The 16,352-nt window shown below is 45.5% G+C and overlaps 1 protein-coding gene across 1 annotated transcript in view; it reads left to right on the forward strand.

Annotated features, from left to right (window-relative positions):
• The window catches only part of tsnax (translin-associated factor X), a 31,629-nt gene extending 17,603 nt beyond the window's left edge, over positions 1-14,026 (forward strand). Inside the window, exons 5-8 of the mRNA XM_064949967.1 lie at positions 3,985-4,094; positions 12,745-12,903; positions 13,212-13,277; positions 13,369-14,026. Of these exons, the coding sequence (XP_064806039.1) occupies positions 3,985-4,094; positions 12,745-12,903; positions 13,212-13,277; positions 13,369-13,527 (494 nt within the window). The 3' untranslated portion in view covers positions 13,528-14,026. The remainder of the gene's footprint in view (positions 1-3,984; positions 4,095-12,744; positions 12,904-13,211; positions 13,278-13,368) is intronic.
• The last annotated feature ends 2,326 nt before the right edge of the window (positions 14,027-16,352 follow it).

A 16,352-nucleotide genomic window follows, 5' to 3' on the forward strand; every position in this document is an offset into this window, starting at 1 on the left:
TTGCCACATTTCAGGCTTCAAACATAAAGATATAAAACTGTATTTTTTTGTGAAGAATCAACAACAAGTGGGACACAATCATGAAGTGGAACGACATTTATTGGATATTTCAAACTTTTTTAACAAATCAAAAACTGAAAAATTGGGCGTGCAAAATTATTCAGCCCCCTTAAGTTAATACTTTGTAGCGCCACCTTTTGCTGCGATTTCAGCTGTAAGTCGCTTGGGGTATGTCTCTATCAGTTTTGCACATCGAGAGACTGAATTTTTTTCCCATTCCTCCTTGCAAAACAGCTCTAGCTCAGTGAGGTTGGATGGAGAGCATTTGTGAACAGCAGTTTTCAGTTCTTTCCACAGATTCTCGATTGGATTCAGGTCTGGACTTTGACTTGGCCATTCTAACACCTGGATATGTTTATTTTTGAACCATTCCATTGTAGATTTTACTTTATGTTTTGGATCATTGTCTTGTTGGAAGACAAATCTCCGTCCCAGTCTCAGGTCTTTTGCAGACTCCATCAGGTTTTCTTCCAGAATGGTCCTGTATTTGGCTCCATCCATCTTCCCATCAATTTTAAAGAAAATTGATGAAGAAATTTTTGAAGAAAAGCAGGCCCAAACCATGATGCTACCACCACCATGTTTGACAGTGGGGATGGTGTGGTCAGGGTGATGAGCTGTGTTGCTTTTACGCCAAACATAACGTTTTGCATTGTTGCCAAAAAGTTCAATTTTGGTTTCATCTGACCAGAGCACCTTCTTCCCCATGTTTGGTGTGTCTCCCAGGTGGCTTGTGGCAAACTTTAAACGACACTTTTTATGGATATCTTTAAGAAATGGCTTTCTTCTTGCCACTCTTCCATAAAGGCCAGATTTGTGCAATATACGACTGATTGTTGTCCTATGGATAGTCTCCCACCTCAGCTGTAGATCTCTGCAGTTCATCCAGAGTGATCATGGGCCTCTTGGCTGCATCTCTGATCAGTCTTCTCCTTGTATGAGCTGAAAGTTTAGAGGGACGGCCAGGTCTTGGTAGATTTGCAGTGGTCTGATACTCCTTCCATTTCAATATTATCGCTTGCACAGTGCTCCTTGGGATGTTTAAAGCTTGGGAAATCTTTTTGTATCCAAATCCGGCTTTAAACTTCTTCACAACAGTATCTCGGACCTGCCTGGTGTGTTCCTTGTTCTTCATGATGCTCTCTGCGCTTTTAACGGACCTCTGAGACTATCACAGTGCAGGTGCATTTATACGGAGACTTGATTACACACAGGTGGATTGTATTTATCATCATTAGTCATTTAGGTCAACATTGGATCATTCAGAGATCCTCACTGAACTTCTGGAGAGAGTTTGCTGCACTGAAAGTAAAGGGGCTGAATAATTTTGCACACCCAATTTTTCAGTTTTAGATTTGTTAAAAAAGTTTGAAATATCCAATATATGTCGTTCCACTTCATGATTGTGTCCCACTTGTTGATTCTTCACAAAAAAATACAGTTGTATATCTTTATGTTTGAAGCCTGAAATGTGACAAAAGGTCGCAAAGTTCAAGGGGGCCGAATACTTTCGCAAGGCACTGTACATGGTGGAGGCTCATTCAAGCCATCTTGACTACTTTCTTATGTCATTCCCACTACCAGAAGTTGAAAATAAGTGTTGATAGGTGACAATGCGGTCAGATCATCACATAATTGGCATATATATATATATATATATATATATATATATATATATATATATATATATATATTACTCTTATAGAATTTCCACGTGGGTGAGGATATTGAACATTTAATCAATGCCTATTTGATGATAACTTGTTTATAACTAGGGACAGAAGACTTTCCTTCAGGTTCGTTTCCCCTCTCAGCTCGTTCCAATGGGCTTCCCTCAGCCTTTCCTTCAGGTTCGTTTCCCCTCTCAGCTCGTTCCAATGGGCTTCCCTCAGCCTTTCCTTCAGGTTCGTTTCCCCTCTCAGCTCATTCCAATGGGCTTCCCTCAGCCTTTCCTTCAGGTTCGTTTCCCCTCTCAGCTCGTTCCAATGGGCTTCCCTCAGCCTTTCCTTCAGGTTCGTTTCCCCTCTCAGCTCGTTCCAATGGGCTTCCCTCAGACTTTCCTTCAGGTTCGTTTCCCCTCTCAGCTCATTCCAATGGGCTTCCCTCAGCCTTTCCTTCAGGTTCGTTTCCCCTCTCAGCTCGTTCCAATGGGCTTCCCTCAGCCTTTCCTTCAGGTTCGTTTCCCCTCTCAGCTCATTCCAATGGGCTTCCCTCAGCCTTTCCTTCAGGTTCGTTTCCCCTCTCAGCTCGTTCCAATGGGCTTCCCTCAGCCTTTCCTTCAGGTTCGTTTCCCCTCTCAGCTCGTTCCAATGGGCTTCCCTCAGCCTTTCCTTCAGGTTCGTTTCCCTCTCAGCTCGTTCCAATGGGCTTCCCTCAGCCTTTCCTTCAGGTTCGTTTCCCCTCTCAGCTCGTTCCAATGGGCTTCCTCAGCCTTTCCTTCAGGTTCGTTTCCCCTCTCAGCTCGTTCCAATGGGCTTCCTCAGCCTTTCCTTCAGGTTCGTTTCCCCTCTCAGCTCGTTCCAATGGGCTTCCTCGCTCAGCCTTTCCTTCAGGTTCGTTTCCCCTCTCAGCTCGTTCCAATGGGCTTCCCTCAGCCTTTCCTTCAGGTTCGTTTCCCCTCTCAGCTTTCCAATGGGCTTCCCTCAGCCTTTCCTTCAGGTTCGTTTCCCCAAATCTCAGCTCATTCCAATGGGCTTCCCTCAGCCTTTCCTTCAGGTTCGTTTCCCCTCTCAGCTCATTCCAATGGGCTTCCCTCAGCCTTTCCTTCAGGTTCGTTTCCCCTCTCAGCTCGTTCCAATGGGCTTCCCTCAGCCTTTCCTTCAGGTTCGTTTCCCCTCTCAGCTCGTTCCAATGGGCTTCCCTCAGCCTTTCCTCAGGTTCGTTTCCCCTCTCAGCTCGTTCCAATGGGCTTCCTCAGCCTTTCCTTCAGGTTCGTTTCTCCTCTCAGCTCGTTCAATGGGCTTCCTCAGCCTTTCCTTCAGGTTCGTTTCCCCTCTCAGCTCGTTCCAATGGGCTTCCTCAGCCTTTCCTTCAGGTTCTTTCCCCTCTCAGCTCGTTCCAATGGGCTTCCTCAGCCTTTCCTTCAGGTTCGTTTCCCCTCTCAGCTCGTTCCAATGGGCTTCCTCAGCCTTTCCTTCAGGTTCGTTTCCCCTCTCAGCTCGTTCCAATGGGCTTCCCTCAGCCTTTCCTTCAGGTTCGTTTCCCCTCTCAGCTCATTCCAATGGGCTTCCCTCAGCCTTTCCTTCCTTCAGGTTCCCTCAGTTTCCTTCAGGTTCAGCTCGTTCCAATGGGCTTCCCTCAGCCTTTCCTTCAGGTTCGTTTCCCTCTCAGCTCATTCCAATGGGCTTCCCTCAGCCTTTCCTTCAGGTTCGTTTCCCCTCTCAGCTGGGACTCGTCCAATGGGCTTCCCTCAGCCTTTCCGTCAGGTTCGTTTCCCCTCTCAGCTCGTCCAATGGGCTTCCTCAGCCTTTCCTTCAGGTTCGTTTCCCCTCTCAGCTCATTCCAATGGGCTTCCTCAGCCTTTCCTTCAGGTTCGTTTCCCCTCTCAGCTCGTTCCAATGGGCTTCCCTCAGCCTTTCCTTCAGGTTCGTTTCCCCTCTCAGCTCGTTCCAATGGGCTTCCCTCAGCCTTTCCTTCAGGTTCGTTTCCCCTCTCAGCTCGTTCCAATGGGCTTCCCTCAGCCTTTCCTTCAGGTATCGTTTGATGTTATTCATCTCGTCATTCCTCTGTGGTTCTGGTAACGGTTCTGTTCCAAGGTGAATGATCATGTTGTAGTTCCTGTTTAGAGGCCTGATGGCTTTAGACTCTAGCACCTTTTGATGTCATATTCTGTTTAGTTTAGCCAGGGATGGACAGTCATGAGTCAGTGGGCGTGTTCAGGTGGATACATGTTATGTAGTCAATGATCATTGTTCCCTCCCTCAGGTATCCAGGAGTACGTGGAGGCTGTGTCGTTCCATCACTTCATCAGACATCGTACTCTCATCAGCCTGGAGGAGATTAACACCAAGCTGGTTTTCGTCAAGGAGCCTGAGGTATGAACATGCTACACTAAAGGTGGACTGGATCATATCACAATTCTTGATATTAGTTGACCCTTATATCAGAGGGAAGAACATTGAGTAACATTGAACTGAGTGAATAGACATGGAAGAACCATGAACATTATAATGAATCATAGTATGCTAGCTGCATACCAAGAACCTGATATACTGTCTGGATATGGTTGACACATTACTGCCAATGGTCAACCCGGATTTAGCAACTACTTGGGCTAAGTCATTGTAAATTATGATAACTGTATAACTAATGTCCTTCTGGTGGAGATACACTACAGGTCAATAGTTTTAGAACACCTACTCATTCAAGGGGTTTTCTTTAAAATAAAAATTCTAACAGTTTATTTATATTTTCCAATGAGGCTATACATTTGGGTGAGTTTTCTTTCTCGCCTGAATAGCCCAAAACAAATGAAACCATCTAGTACTCAGGGAAATAACAACACAATGTCAATTACGAGTAGCCTTGTCAAATAATGAACATCCAGTCACGTTAACCGTTACTCTCTCACGGGAAACCGTCACTCTTACGCGGACATTTAGAAAATAAACATGACAATTTGACAAATAAACCACGGAAGTTTTTTGGAGCGAGAATTAACACGACTTTTGAGTAGTAAGTCATGTATAAAAGCAACAGATACCATTAATATGAAGGGGCTAGAAGTGTCTTATATGGTGAGCTACCGAGTGGCTAGGACAGGCAAGTCCCATACTATTGTAGAGGAGTGGCTAGGACAGACAAGTCCCATACTATTGTAGAGGAGTGGCTGGGACAGGCAAGTCCCATACTATTGTAGAGGAGTGGCTGGGACAGGCAAGTCCCATACTATTGAGGAGGAGTGGCTAGGACAGGCAAGTCCCATACTATTGAGGAGGAGTGGCTAGGACAGGCAAGTCCCATACTATTGTAGAGGAGTGGCTGGGACAGGCAAGTCCCATACTATTGAGGAGGAGTGGCTAGGACAGGCAAGTCCCATACTATTGTAGAGGAGTGGCTGGGACAGGCAAGTCCCATACTATTGTAGAGGAGTGGCTAGGACAGGCAAGCCCCATACTATTGAGGAGGAGTGGCTAGGACAGACAAGTCCCATCCCATACTATTGTAGAGGAGTGGCTAGGACAGACAAGTCCCATACTATTGTAGGAGGAGTGGCTAGGACAGACAAGTCCCATACTATTGTAGGAGGAGTGGCTAGGACAGGCAAGTCCCATACTATTGTAGAGGAGTGGCTAGGACAGACAAGTCCCATACTATTGTCCCAGGAGGAGTGGCTGGGACAGGCAAGTCCCATACTATTGAGGAGGAGTGGCTAGGACAGGCAAGTCCCATACTATTGGAGGAGGAGTGGCTAGGACAGGCAAGTCCCATACTATTGTAGAGGAGTGGCTAGGACAGACAAGTCCCATACTATTGTAGAGGAGTGGCTAGGACAGGCAAGTCCCATACTATTGTAGGAGGAGTGGCTAGGACAGGCAAGTCCCATACTATTGTAGAGGAGTGGCTAGGACAGGCAAGTCCCATACTATTGAGGAGGAGTGGCTAGGACAGGCAAGTCCCATACTATTGTAGAGGAGTGGCTAGGACAGGCAAGTCCCATACTATTGTAGAGGACTGGCTAGGACAGACAAGTCCCATACTATTGTAGAGGAGTGGCTAGGACAGGCAAGTCCCATACTATTGTAGAGGAGTGGCTAGGACAGACAAGTCCCATACTATTGAGGAGGAGTGGCTAGGACAGGCAAGTCCCATACTATTGTAGAGGAGTGGCTAGGACAGACAAGTCCCATACTATTGTACTATTGGAGTGGCTAGGACCATAGGAGGAGTGGCTAGGACAGACAAGTCCCATACTATTGTAGAGGAGTGGCTAGGACAGACAAGTCCCATACTATTGAGGAGGAGTGGCTAGGACAGGCAAGACCCATACTATTGTGGAGGAGTGGCTAGGACAGACAAGTCCCATACTATTGTAGAGGAGTGGCTAGGACAGACAAGTCCCATACTATTGTGGAGGAGTGGCTAGGACAGTGGCTAGGACAGACAAGTCCCATACTATTGTGTGGCTAGGACAGGTAGAGGAGTGGCTAGGACAGACAAGTCCCATACTATTGAGGAGGAGTGGCTAGGACAGACAAGTCCCATACTATTGTAGAGGAGTGGCTAGGACAGACAAGTCCCATACTATTGAGGAGGAGTGGCTAGGACAGACAAGTCCCATACTATTGTAGAGGAGTGGCTAGGACAGACAAGTCCCATACTATTGTGGAGGAGTGGCTAGGACAGACAAGTCCCATACTATTGAGGAGGAGTGGCTAGGACAGACAAGTCCCATACTATTGTGGAGGAGTGGCTAGGACAGACAAGTCCCATACTATTGTAGAGGAGTGGCTAGGACAGACAAGTCCCATACTATTGTAGAGGAGTGGCTAGGACAGACAAGTCCCATACTATTGTAGAGGAGTGGCTAGGACAGACAAGTCCCATACTATTGTGGAGGAGTGGCTACTATTGGGAGGAGTGGCTAGGAGACAAGTCCCATACTATTGTAGAGGAGTGGCTAGGACAGACAAGTCCCATACTATTGTAGAGGAGTGGCTAGGACAGACAAGTCCCATACTATTGTAGAGGAGTGGCTAGGACAGGCAAGTCCCATACTATTGTAGAGGAGTGGCTAGGACAGGCAAGTCCCATACTATTGTAGAGGAGTGGCTAGGACAGACAAGTCCCATACTATTGAGGAGGAGTGGCTAGGACAGACAAGTCCCATACTATTGTAGAGGAGTGGCTAGGACAGACAAGTCCCATACTATTGTAGAGGAGTGGCTAGGACAGGCAAGTCCCATACTATTGAGAGGAGTGGCTAGGACAGGCAAGTCCCATACTATTGTAGAGGAGTGGCTAGGACAGACAAGTCCCATACTATTGTAGAGGAGTGGCTAGGACAGGCAAGTCCCATACTATTGTAGAGGAGTGGCTAGGACAGACAAGTCCCATACTATTGTAGAGGAGTGGCTAGGACAGACAAGTCCCATACTATTGTAGAGGAGTGGCTAGGACAGACAAGTCCCATACTATTGAGGAGGAGTGGCTAGGACAGACAAGTCCCATACTATTGTAGGAGGAGTGGCTAGGACAGACAAGTCCCATACTATTGTAGAGGAGTGGCTAGGACAGACAAGTCCCATACTATTGTAGAGGAGTGGCTAGGACAGACAAGTCCCATACTATTGTAGAGGAGTGGCTAGGACAGGCAAGTCCCATACTATTGTGGAGGAGTGGCTAGGACAGACAAGTCCCATACTATTGTAGAGGAGTGGCTAGGACAGGCAAGTCCCATACTATTGAGGAGGAGTGGCTAGGACAGGCTACTATTGGACAGACAAGTCCCATACTATTGTAGAGGAGTGGCTAGGACAGACAAGTCCCATACTATTGAGGAGGAGTGGCTGGGACAGACAAGTCCCATACTATTGTGGAGGAGTGGCTGGGACAGACAAGTCCCATACTATTGTGGAGGAGTGGCTAGGACAGGCAAGTCCCATACTATTGTAGAGGAGTGGCTAGGACAGACAAGTCCCATACTATTGTAGAGGAGTGGCTAGGACAGACAAGTCCCATACTATTGAGGAGGAGTGGCTAGGACAGACAAGTCCCATACTATTGTGGAGGAGTGGCTAGGACAGACAAGTCCCATACTATTGTAGGAGGAGTGGCTAGGACAGGCAAGTCCCATACTATTGTAGAGGAGTGGCTAGGACAGGCAAGTCCCATACTATTGTAGAGGAGTGGCTAGGACAGGCAAGTCCCATACTATTGTAGAGGAGTGGCTAGGACAGACAAGTCCCATACTATTGTAGAGGAGTGGCTAGGACAGGCAAGTCCCATACTATTGAGGAGGAGTGGCTAGGACAGACAAGTCCCATACTATTGTAGAGGAGTGGCTAGGACAGACAAGTCCCATACTATTGAGGAGGAGTGGCTAGGACAGACAAGTCCCATACTATTGTAGGAGGAGTGGCTAGGACAGGCAAGTCCCATACTATTGAGGAGGAGTGGCTAGGACAGACAAGTCCCATACTATTGTAGAGGAGTGGCTAGGACAGACAAGTCCCATACTATTGTAGAGGAGTGGCTAGGACAGACAAGTCCCATACTATTGTAGAGGAGTGGCTAGGACAGACAAGTCCCATACTATTGTGGAGGAGTGGCTAGGACAGACAAGTCCCATACTATTGTAGAGGAGTGGCTAGGACAGACAAGTCCCATACTATTGAGGAGGAGTGGCTAGGACAGACAAGTCCCATACTATTGTGGAGGAGTGGCTAGGACAGACAAGTCCCATACTATTGTAGAGGAGTGGCTAGGACAGACAAGTCCCCCATACTATTGTAGGAGGAGTGGCTAGGACAGACAAGTCCCATACTATTGTAGAGGAGTGGCTATCCCATACTATTGTAGAGGAGTGGCTGGACAGACAAGTCCCATACTATTGAGGAGGAGTGGCTAGGACAGACAAGTCCCATACTATTGTAGAGGAGTGGCTAGGACAGACAAGTCCCATACTATTGTAGGAGGAGTGGCTAGGACAGACAAGTCCCATACTATTGTAGAGGAGTGGCTAGGACAGACAAGTCCCATACTATTGTGGAGGAGTGGCTAGGACAGGCAAGTCCCATACTATTGTAGGAGGAGTGGCTAGGACAGACAAGTCCCATACTATTGTAGGAGGAGTGGCTAGGACAGGCAAGTCCCATACTATTGTAGGAGGAGTGGCTAGGACAGGACAAGTCCCATACTATTGTAGAGGAGTGGCTAGGACAGACAAGTCCCATACTATTGTGGAGGAGTGGCTAGGACAGACAAGTCCCATACTATTGTAGAGGAGTGGCTAGGACAGGCAAGTCCCATACTATTGTAGAGGAGTGGCTGGGACAGGCAAGACCCATACTATTGAGGAGGAGTGGCTAGGACAGACAAGTCCCATACTATTGTAGAGGAGTGGCTAGGACAGACAAGTCCCATACTATTGTAGAGGAGTGGCTAGGACAGACAAGTCCCATACTATTGAGGAGGAGTGGCTAGGACAGGCAAGTCCCATACTATTGTGGAGGAGTGGCTAGGACAGACAAGTCCCATACTATTGTAGAGGAGTGGCTAGGACAGGCAAGTCCCATACTATTGTAGAGGAGTGGCTAGGACAGGTCCCATACTATTGAGGAGGAGTGGCTAGGGACAGACAAGTCCCATACTATTGTGGAGGAGTGGCTAGGACAGACAAGTCCCATACTATTGTGGAGGAGTGGCTAGGACAGACAAGTCCCATACTATTGTGGAGGAGTGGCTCCCATACTATTGTAGAGGAGGACAGGCAAGTCCCATACTATTGTAGGAGGAGTGGCTAGGACAGACAAGTCCCATACTATTGTAGAGGAGTGGCTAGGACAGACAAGTCCCATACTATTGTAGGAGGAGTGGCTAGGACAGACAAGTCCCATACTATTGTAGAGGAGTGGCTAGGACAGACAAGTCCCATACTATTGTAGAGGAGTGGCTAGGGACAGACAAGTCCCATACTATTGTAGAGGAGTGGCTAGGACAGACAAGTCCCATACTATTGTAGAGGAGTGGCTAGGACAGACAAGTCCCATACTATTGTAGAGGAGTGGCTAGGACAGACAAGTCCCATACTATTGTAGAGGAGTGGCTAGGACAGACAAGTCCCATACTATTGTAGAGGAGTGGCTAGGACAGACAAGTCCCATACTATTGTAGAGGAGTGGCTAGGACAGACAAGTCCCATACTATTGTGGAGGAGTGGCTAGGACAGACAAGTCCCATACTATTGTGGAGGAGTGGCTAGGACAGGCAAGTCCCATACTATTGTAGAGGATTGGCTAGGACAGACAAGTCCCATACTATTGTGGAGGAGTGGCTAGGACAGACAAGTCCCATACTATTGTAGAGGAGTGGCTAGGACAGGCAAGTCCCATACTATTGTAGAGGAGTGGCTAGGACAGACAAGTCCCATACTATTGAGGAGGAGTGGCTAGGACAGACAAGTCCCATACTATTGTGGAGGAGTGGCTAGGACAGACAAGTCCCATACTATTGTGGAGGAGTGGCTAGGACAGACAAGTCCCATACTATTGTGGAGGAGTGGCTAGGACAGACAAGTCCCATACTATTGTGGAGGAGTGGCTAGGACAGACAAGTCCCATACTATTGTGGAGGAGTGGCTAGGACAGACAAGTCCCATACTATTGTGGAGGAGTGGCTAGGACAGACAAGTCCCATACTATTGAGGAGTTGCTAGGACAGGCAAGTCCCATACTATTGTAGAGGAGTGGCTAGGACAGACAAGTCCCATACTATTGTAGAGGAGTGGCTAGGACAGACAAGTCCCATACTATTGTGGAGGAGTGGCTAGGACAGGCAAGTCCCATACTATTGTAGAGGAGTGGCTAGGACAGACAAGTCCCATACTATTGTAGAGGAGTGGCTAGGACAGACAAGTCCCATACTATTGTAGAGGAGTGGCTAGGACAGACAAGCACCATACTATTGTAGAGGAGTGGCTAGGACAGACAAGTCCCATACTATTGTAGAGGAGTGGCTAGGACAGACAAGTCCCATACTATTGTGGAGGAGTGGCTAGGACAGACAAGTCCCATACTATTGTGGAGGAGTGGCTAGGACAGACAAGTCCCATACTATTGAGGAGGACTTCATTCTTCCTGCTGCCGCAGATATGGCTGGGACAATGCTGGGGGGAAAAGGCCCAAAAACTATACAGACAATGACTTCATCAAACATCACTGTTTTACGATGCTTCAATGACATGGCAGGCGATGTTTTGAAACAATTATTGCTTCGCATACAAGCCAGTGAATTATATGCGTTACAGCTGGATGAGTCAACAGACGTGGTGGGCCTGGGACAGCTCCTGGTATATGTCCGTTACGTTTATGGGGGGTCAATTAAGGAAGACATCCTCTTTTGCAAACCACTGGAAACCAGGACAACAGGAGAGGGTATTTATAAAGTACTGGACATCATTGTGACATCAAATGGACTTTGGTGGTCAAGATGTGTTGGTATCTGTACTGATGGTGCAAAAGCCATAACAGGGAGACAGTGGAGTGGTAACGCGCGTGCAAGCAGTTGCTCCCGACGCCATTTGGGTCACTGCAGCATCCACCGAGAGGCTCTTGCTGCCAAAGGAATGCCTGGCAGCTTGAAAGATGTTTTGGACACCAGTGAAAATGGTTAACTTTGTTTCAGTAAGACCCCTGAACTCTTGTGTATTTTCTACATCATGCAATGATATGGGCAGCGACCATGTAACGCTTTTACAACATACAGAAGAGCGCTGGTTATCAAGGGGCAAAATATTGACACGTATTGAATTGAGAGATGAGCTTAAAGTTCTCTATACTGACCATCATTTTCACTTGTCTGACCGCTTGAATGATGACGAGTTTCTCACACGACTGGCCTATCTGGGTGATGTTTTTTTATCACCTGAATGATCTGAATCTAGGATTACAGGGAGTCTCCACAACTATATTCAATGTGCGGGACACAATTGGGGCTATGATTAAGAAGTTGGAGCTCTTCTTTGTCTCCATTAACAAGGACAACACACAGGTCTTTCCTGTCTTTCCTTTCTCGAAAGGTTGAGGGACAGCTATTGGGGAACTGTGGGGGGGATCTTGGAGGGTTCGGGTTCACGTTTTTTGGCGTGGTGGGAGATTGGTCAACATGCCCTTGAGCAGGGCATTGACCCTGGATGCTTCTGTGTGTCACTCTGAATGGGAGTCTGTTAGATGACTGGTGTGGTGTAGTTGTTGAGCAGCTTCACTGCAACTATATTGTATGTTTCGGATTTTCCTTTTTTATTATTCAATTCTTATTGACAAAGACGGCCTTCACTGGCCAAACCCGGACGATGTTGGGTCAATAGTGTGCTGCCCAATGGGACTCCCAATCAAGGCCGGTTGTGATACAGCCTGTAATCGAACCAGGGTGTCTGTAGTGACGCCTCAAGCACTGAGATGGAGTGCCTTAGTCCACTGTGCCACTTGAGAGCCCAAGTTATTGTGCATTTAGCCAAGTTATTGTGTATATAGCCAAGTTATTGTGTATCTAGCCAAGTTATTGTTTATATAGCCAAGTTATTGTGTATCTAGCCAAGTTATTGTGTATATAGCCAAGTTATTGTGTATTGAGCCAAATTATTGTGTATATAGCCAAGTTATTGTGTATTTAGCCAAGTTATTGTGTATATAGCCAAGTTATTGTGTATATAGCCAAGTTATTGTGTATCGAGCCAAATTATTGTGTATATAGCCAAGTTATTGTGTATTTAGCCAAGTTATTGTGTATTTAGCCAAGTTATTGTGTATATAACCAAGTTATTGTGTATTTAGCCAAGTTATTGTGTATATAGCCAAGTTTGTCAATATCAAGATGATCTGCTGCTTGCTCTTTCCTCTCTACAGTCAGTCAGTGTATCATAGTGTTCCTCAGGGACGACAGACTGCGTGGTATTACTGACAGAATAATGATAAGGAATGTGAAAGTATAGTCACTAACTAACCGTGACTCACCTCTGACCTATAGGACACCCCAGAGGGCCAGCAGCCAATGGGAACCCCCCAAGTGCTGACCTTTCAGGTGACCCCTACAGACTACCTGTTGGGCGTGGCCGACCTGACAGGTGAGCTGATGAGGATGTGTATCAGTAGCGTGGGGAACGGGGACATGGACACGCCCTTCCAGGTCAGCATATTCCTGTATCTGTGTTAGGGTTGCAATTTTTTTTTTTCAGAAATTTCTGTTAGAGTATTCCCAGACTCAGGAGGGAATAAGCAGGAAATCCAGGAATAATCCAAGAAGGATTTCTGGGAATTTTGGTAAAGTTACCAGACTTTTGTAAGCCTCGTCACTGTAAAAACACAGACAACTACTGATGTAAAAAGGCTGACTGACAGACAGACTGGATCTAGATATTGTTGTCACTGTAAAACACTGTGACAACTCCTCATGTAGAAAGTGCTTTATAAATCCATCTGATTGCTCTATCCCAGGTGTCCATGTTCCTGCGTCAGATCCACGATGGTTTCTCCTACATCGGTAACACTGGTCCTTATGAGGTCAGTAAGAAGCTGCTCACTCTATGTCTGGCTGGGGCAGTACATTTTGTGATTGATTGATTGGCTAATTTAATGAATTGATCTATCCCAGGTCAGTAAGAAGCTCCACACGCTGAGACAGAGTCTGTCCAAGGTGGAGGATGCCTGCTATACCCTGAAGGTGCGGGGGTCAGAGATCCCCAAACACATGCTGGCTGACGTCTTCTCAAGCAGGACAGCCATGATGGACCAGGATGAAGGACTGGCCTAGCGATGGGGGTGGGGTTTAATGGTGGAGGTGGGGTGTAATGATCTGGAAAGGGGTAGGGTTAAATGATGGGCGTGGTCTGTACCTAGGGGAAACTTCACCCCGAGCCCTGTTATGCAGTCAGGGTCATGTTTAATAGGCAAAATGTTGTGGAACTTTGCAGATAGAAATCTATAAAGATGTGATGATTCCTTTTTCTAGATGTTCAAGAGGCATGTTTGTTCTACAAAGTACATTTCTATCTGAAAGTTCCACAACGTTGTACCCTGGTTTGTTATTGTTCTGTGGTGACATCTGATGTTGGTCTGGATAATGCGTTTGTTATGGTATTTGGTGTCAACTGTTGTTTCATTCAAACATTGTTCATTGCTGTTTGTTCTGACTCTGATCAGTGTCGTCACAATCTCCGCTGTCCCAATCTGAAGGTCGTCAAGATATAGCATGTAAAATGTCACTCTTAATTTAGTATTTTTCAATAAAGTTCAAAAAGTGTTGTGAAGTAGACACTCTCAGGCATTATTGTGTGTGTGAGGCTGGGTCTCTCTATCACTATTTAAAGTAGACTACACCTGTCTGGTAATCTAAAGTAGACTACACCTGTCTGGTAATCTAAAGTAGACTACACCTGTCTGGGAGTCTAAAGTAGACTACACCTGTCTGGTAATCTAAAGTAACCTTTACACCTGCCTGGTAATCTAAAGTAGACTACACCTGTCTGGTAATCTAAAGTAGACTACACCTGTCTGGTAATCTAAAGTAGACTACACCTGTCTGGTAATCTAAAGTAGACTACACCTGTCTGGTAATCTAAAGTAGCCTTTACACCTGTCTGGGAGTCTAAAGTAGACTACACCTGTCTGGTAATCTAAAGTAGCCTTTACACCTGTCTGGTAATCTAAAGTAGACTACACCTGTCTGATAATCTAAAGTAGCCTTTACACCTGTCTGGTAATCTAAAGTAGCTTTTACACCTGTCTGGTAATCTAAAGTAGACTACACCTGTCTGATAATCTAAAGTAGCCTTTACACCTGTCTGGTAATCTAAAGTAAGATTTACACTTGTCTGATTATCGAAAGTAGCCTTTACACCTGTCTGGGAGTCTAAAGTAGACTACACCTGTCTGGTAATCTAAAGTAGCCTTTACACCTGTCTGGGAGTCTAAAGTAGACTACACCTGTCTGATAATCTAAAGTAGCCTTTACACCTGTCTGGTAATCTAAAGTAGCCTTTACACCTGTCTGGTAATCTAAAGTAGACTACACCTGTCTGATAATCTAAAGTAGCCTTTACACCTGTCTGGTAATCTAAAGTAAGATTTACACTTGTCTGATTATCGAAAGTAGACTTTACACCTGTCTGGTAATCTAAAGTAGCCTTTACACCTGTCTGATAGTCTAAAGTAGCCTTTACACCTGTCTGGTAATCTAAAGTAAGATTTACACCTGTCTGGTAATCTAAAGTAGACTACACCTGTCTGATAATCTAAAGTAGCCTTTACACCTGTCTGGTAATCTAAAGTAGCCTTTACACCTGTCTGGTAATCTAAAGTAAGATTTACACTTGTCTGATTATCGAAAGTAGACTTTACACCTGTCTGGTAATCTAAAGTAAGATTTACACTTGTCTGATTATCGAAAGTAGACTTTACACCTGTCTGGTAATCTAAAGTAGCCTTTACACCTGTCTGGTAATCTAAAGCAGCCTTTACACCTGTCTGGTAATCTAAAGTAGCCTATACACCTGTCTGATTATCTAAAGTAGACTTTACACCTGTCTGGTAATCTAAAGCAGCCTTTACACCTGTCTGGTAATCTAAAATAGCCTTTACACCTGTCTGGTAATCTAAAGTAGCCTATACACCTGTCTGATTATCTAAAGTAGACTTTACACCTGTCTGGTAATCTAAAATAGCCTTTACACCTGTCTGGTAATCTAAAGTAGCCTTTACACCTGTCTGTTAATCTAAAATAGACTTTACACCTGTCTGGTAATCTAAAGTAGACTACACCTGTCTGATTATCTAAAGTAGCCTTTACACCTGTCTGATTATCTAAAGTAGACTACACCTGTCTGATTATCTAAAGTAGACTACACCTGTCTGATTATCTAAAGTAGACTACACCTGTCTGGTAATCTAAAGTAGACTACACCTGTCTGATTATCTAAAGTAGACTACACCTGTCTGATTATCTAAAGTAGACTACACCTGTCTGATTATCTAAAGTAGACTACACCTGTCTGGTAATCTAAAATAGACTTTACACCTGTCTGATTATCTAAAGTAGACTACACCTGTCTGATTATCTAAAGTAGCCTTTACACCTGTCTGTTAATCTAAAATAGACTTTACACCTGTCTGATTATCTAAAGTAGACTACACCTGTCTGATTATCTAAAGTAGACTACACCTGTCTGATTATCTAAAGTAGACTACACCTGTCTGGTAATCTAAAGTAGACTACACCTTCTGATTATCTAAAGTAGACTACACCTGTCTGATTATCTAAAGTAGACAGGCACTGAGTTTGAAGGAAGGCCACATCCACAGGTACACCTCCAATTGGCTCAAATTATGTCAATTAGCCTATCTGTCTGATTATCTAAAGTAGACTACACCTGTCTGGTAATCTAAAGTAGACTACCCCTGTCTGATTATCTAAAGTAGACTACACCTGTCTGGTAATGTAAAGTAGCCTTTACACCTGTCTGATTATCTAAAGTAGACTACACCTGTCTGGTAATCTAAAGTAGACTACACCTGTCTGATTATCTAAAGTAGACTACACCTGTCTGGTAATCTAAAGTAGACTACACCTGTCTGGTAATC

Source organism: Oncorhynchus masou, chromosome 31 (assembly GCF_036934945.1).
Source record: "Oncorhynchus masou masou isolate Uvic2021 chromosome 31, UVic_Omas_1.1, whole genome shotgun sequence".
Taxonomy (NCBI): domain Eukaryota; kingdom Metazoa; phylum Chordata; class Actinopteri; order Salmoniformes; family Salmonidae; genus Oncorhynchus; species Oncorhynchus masou.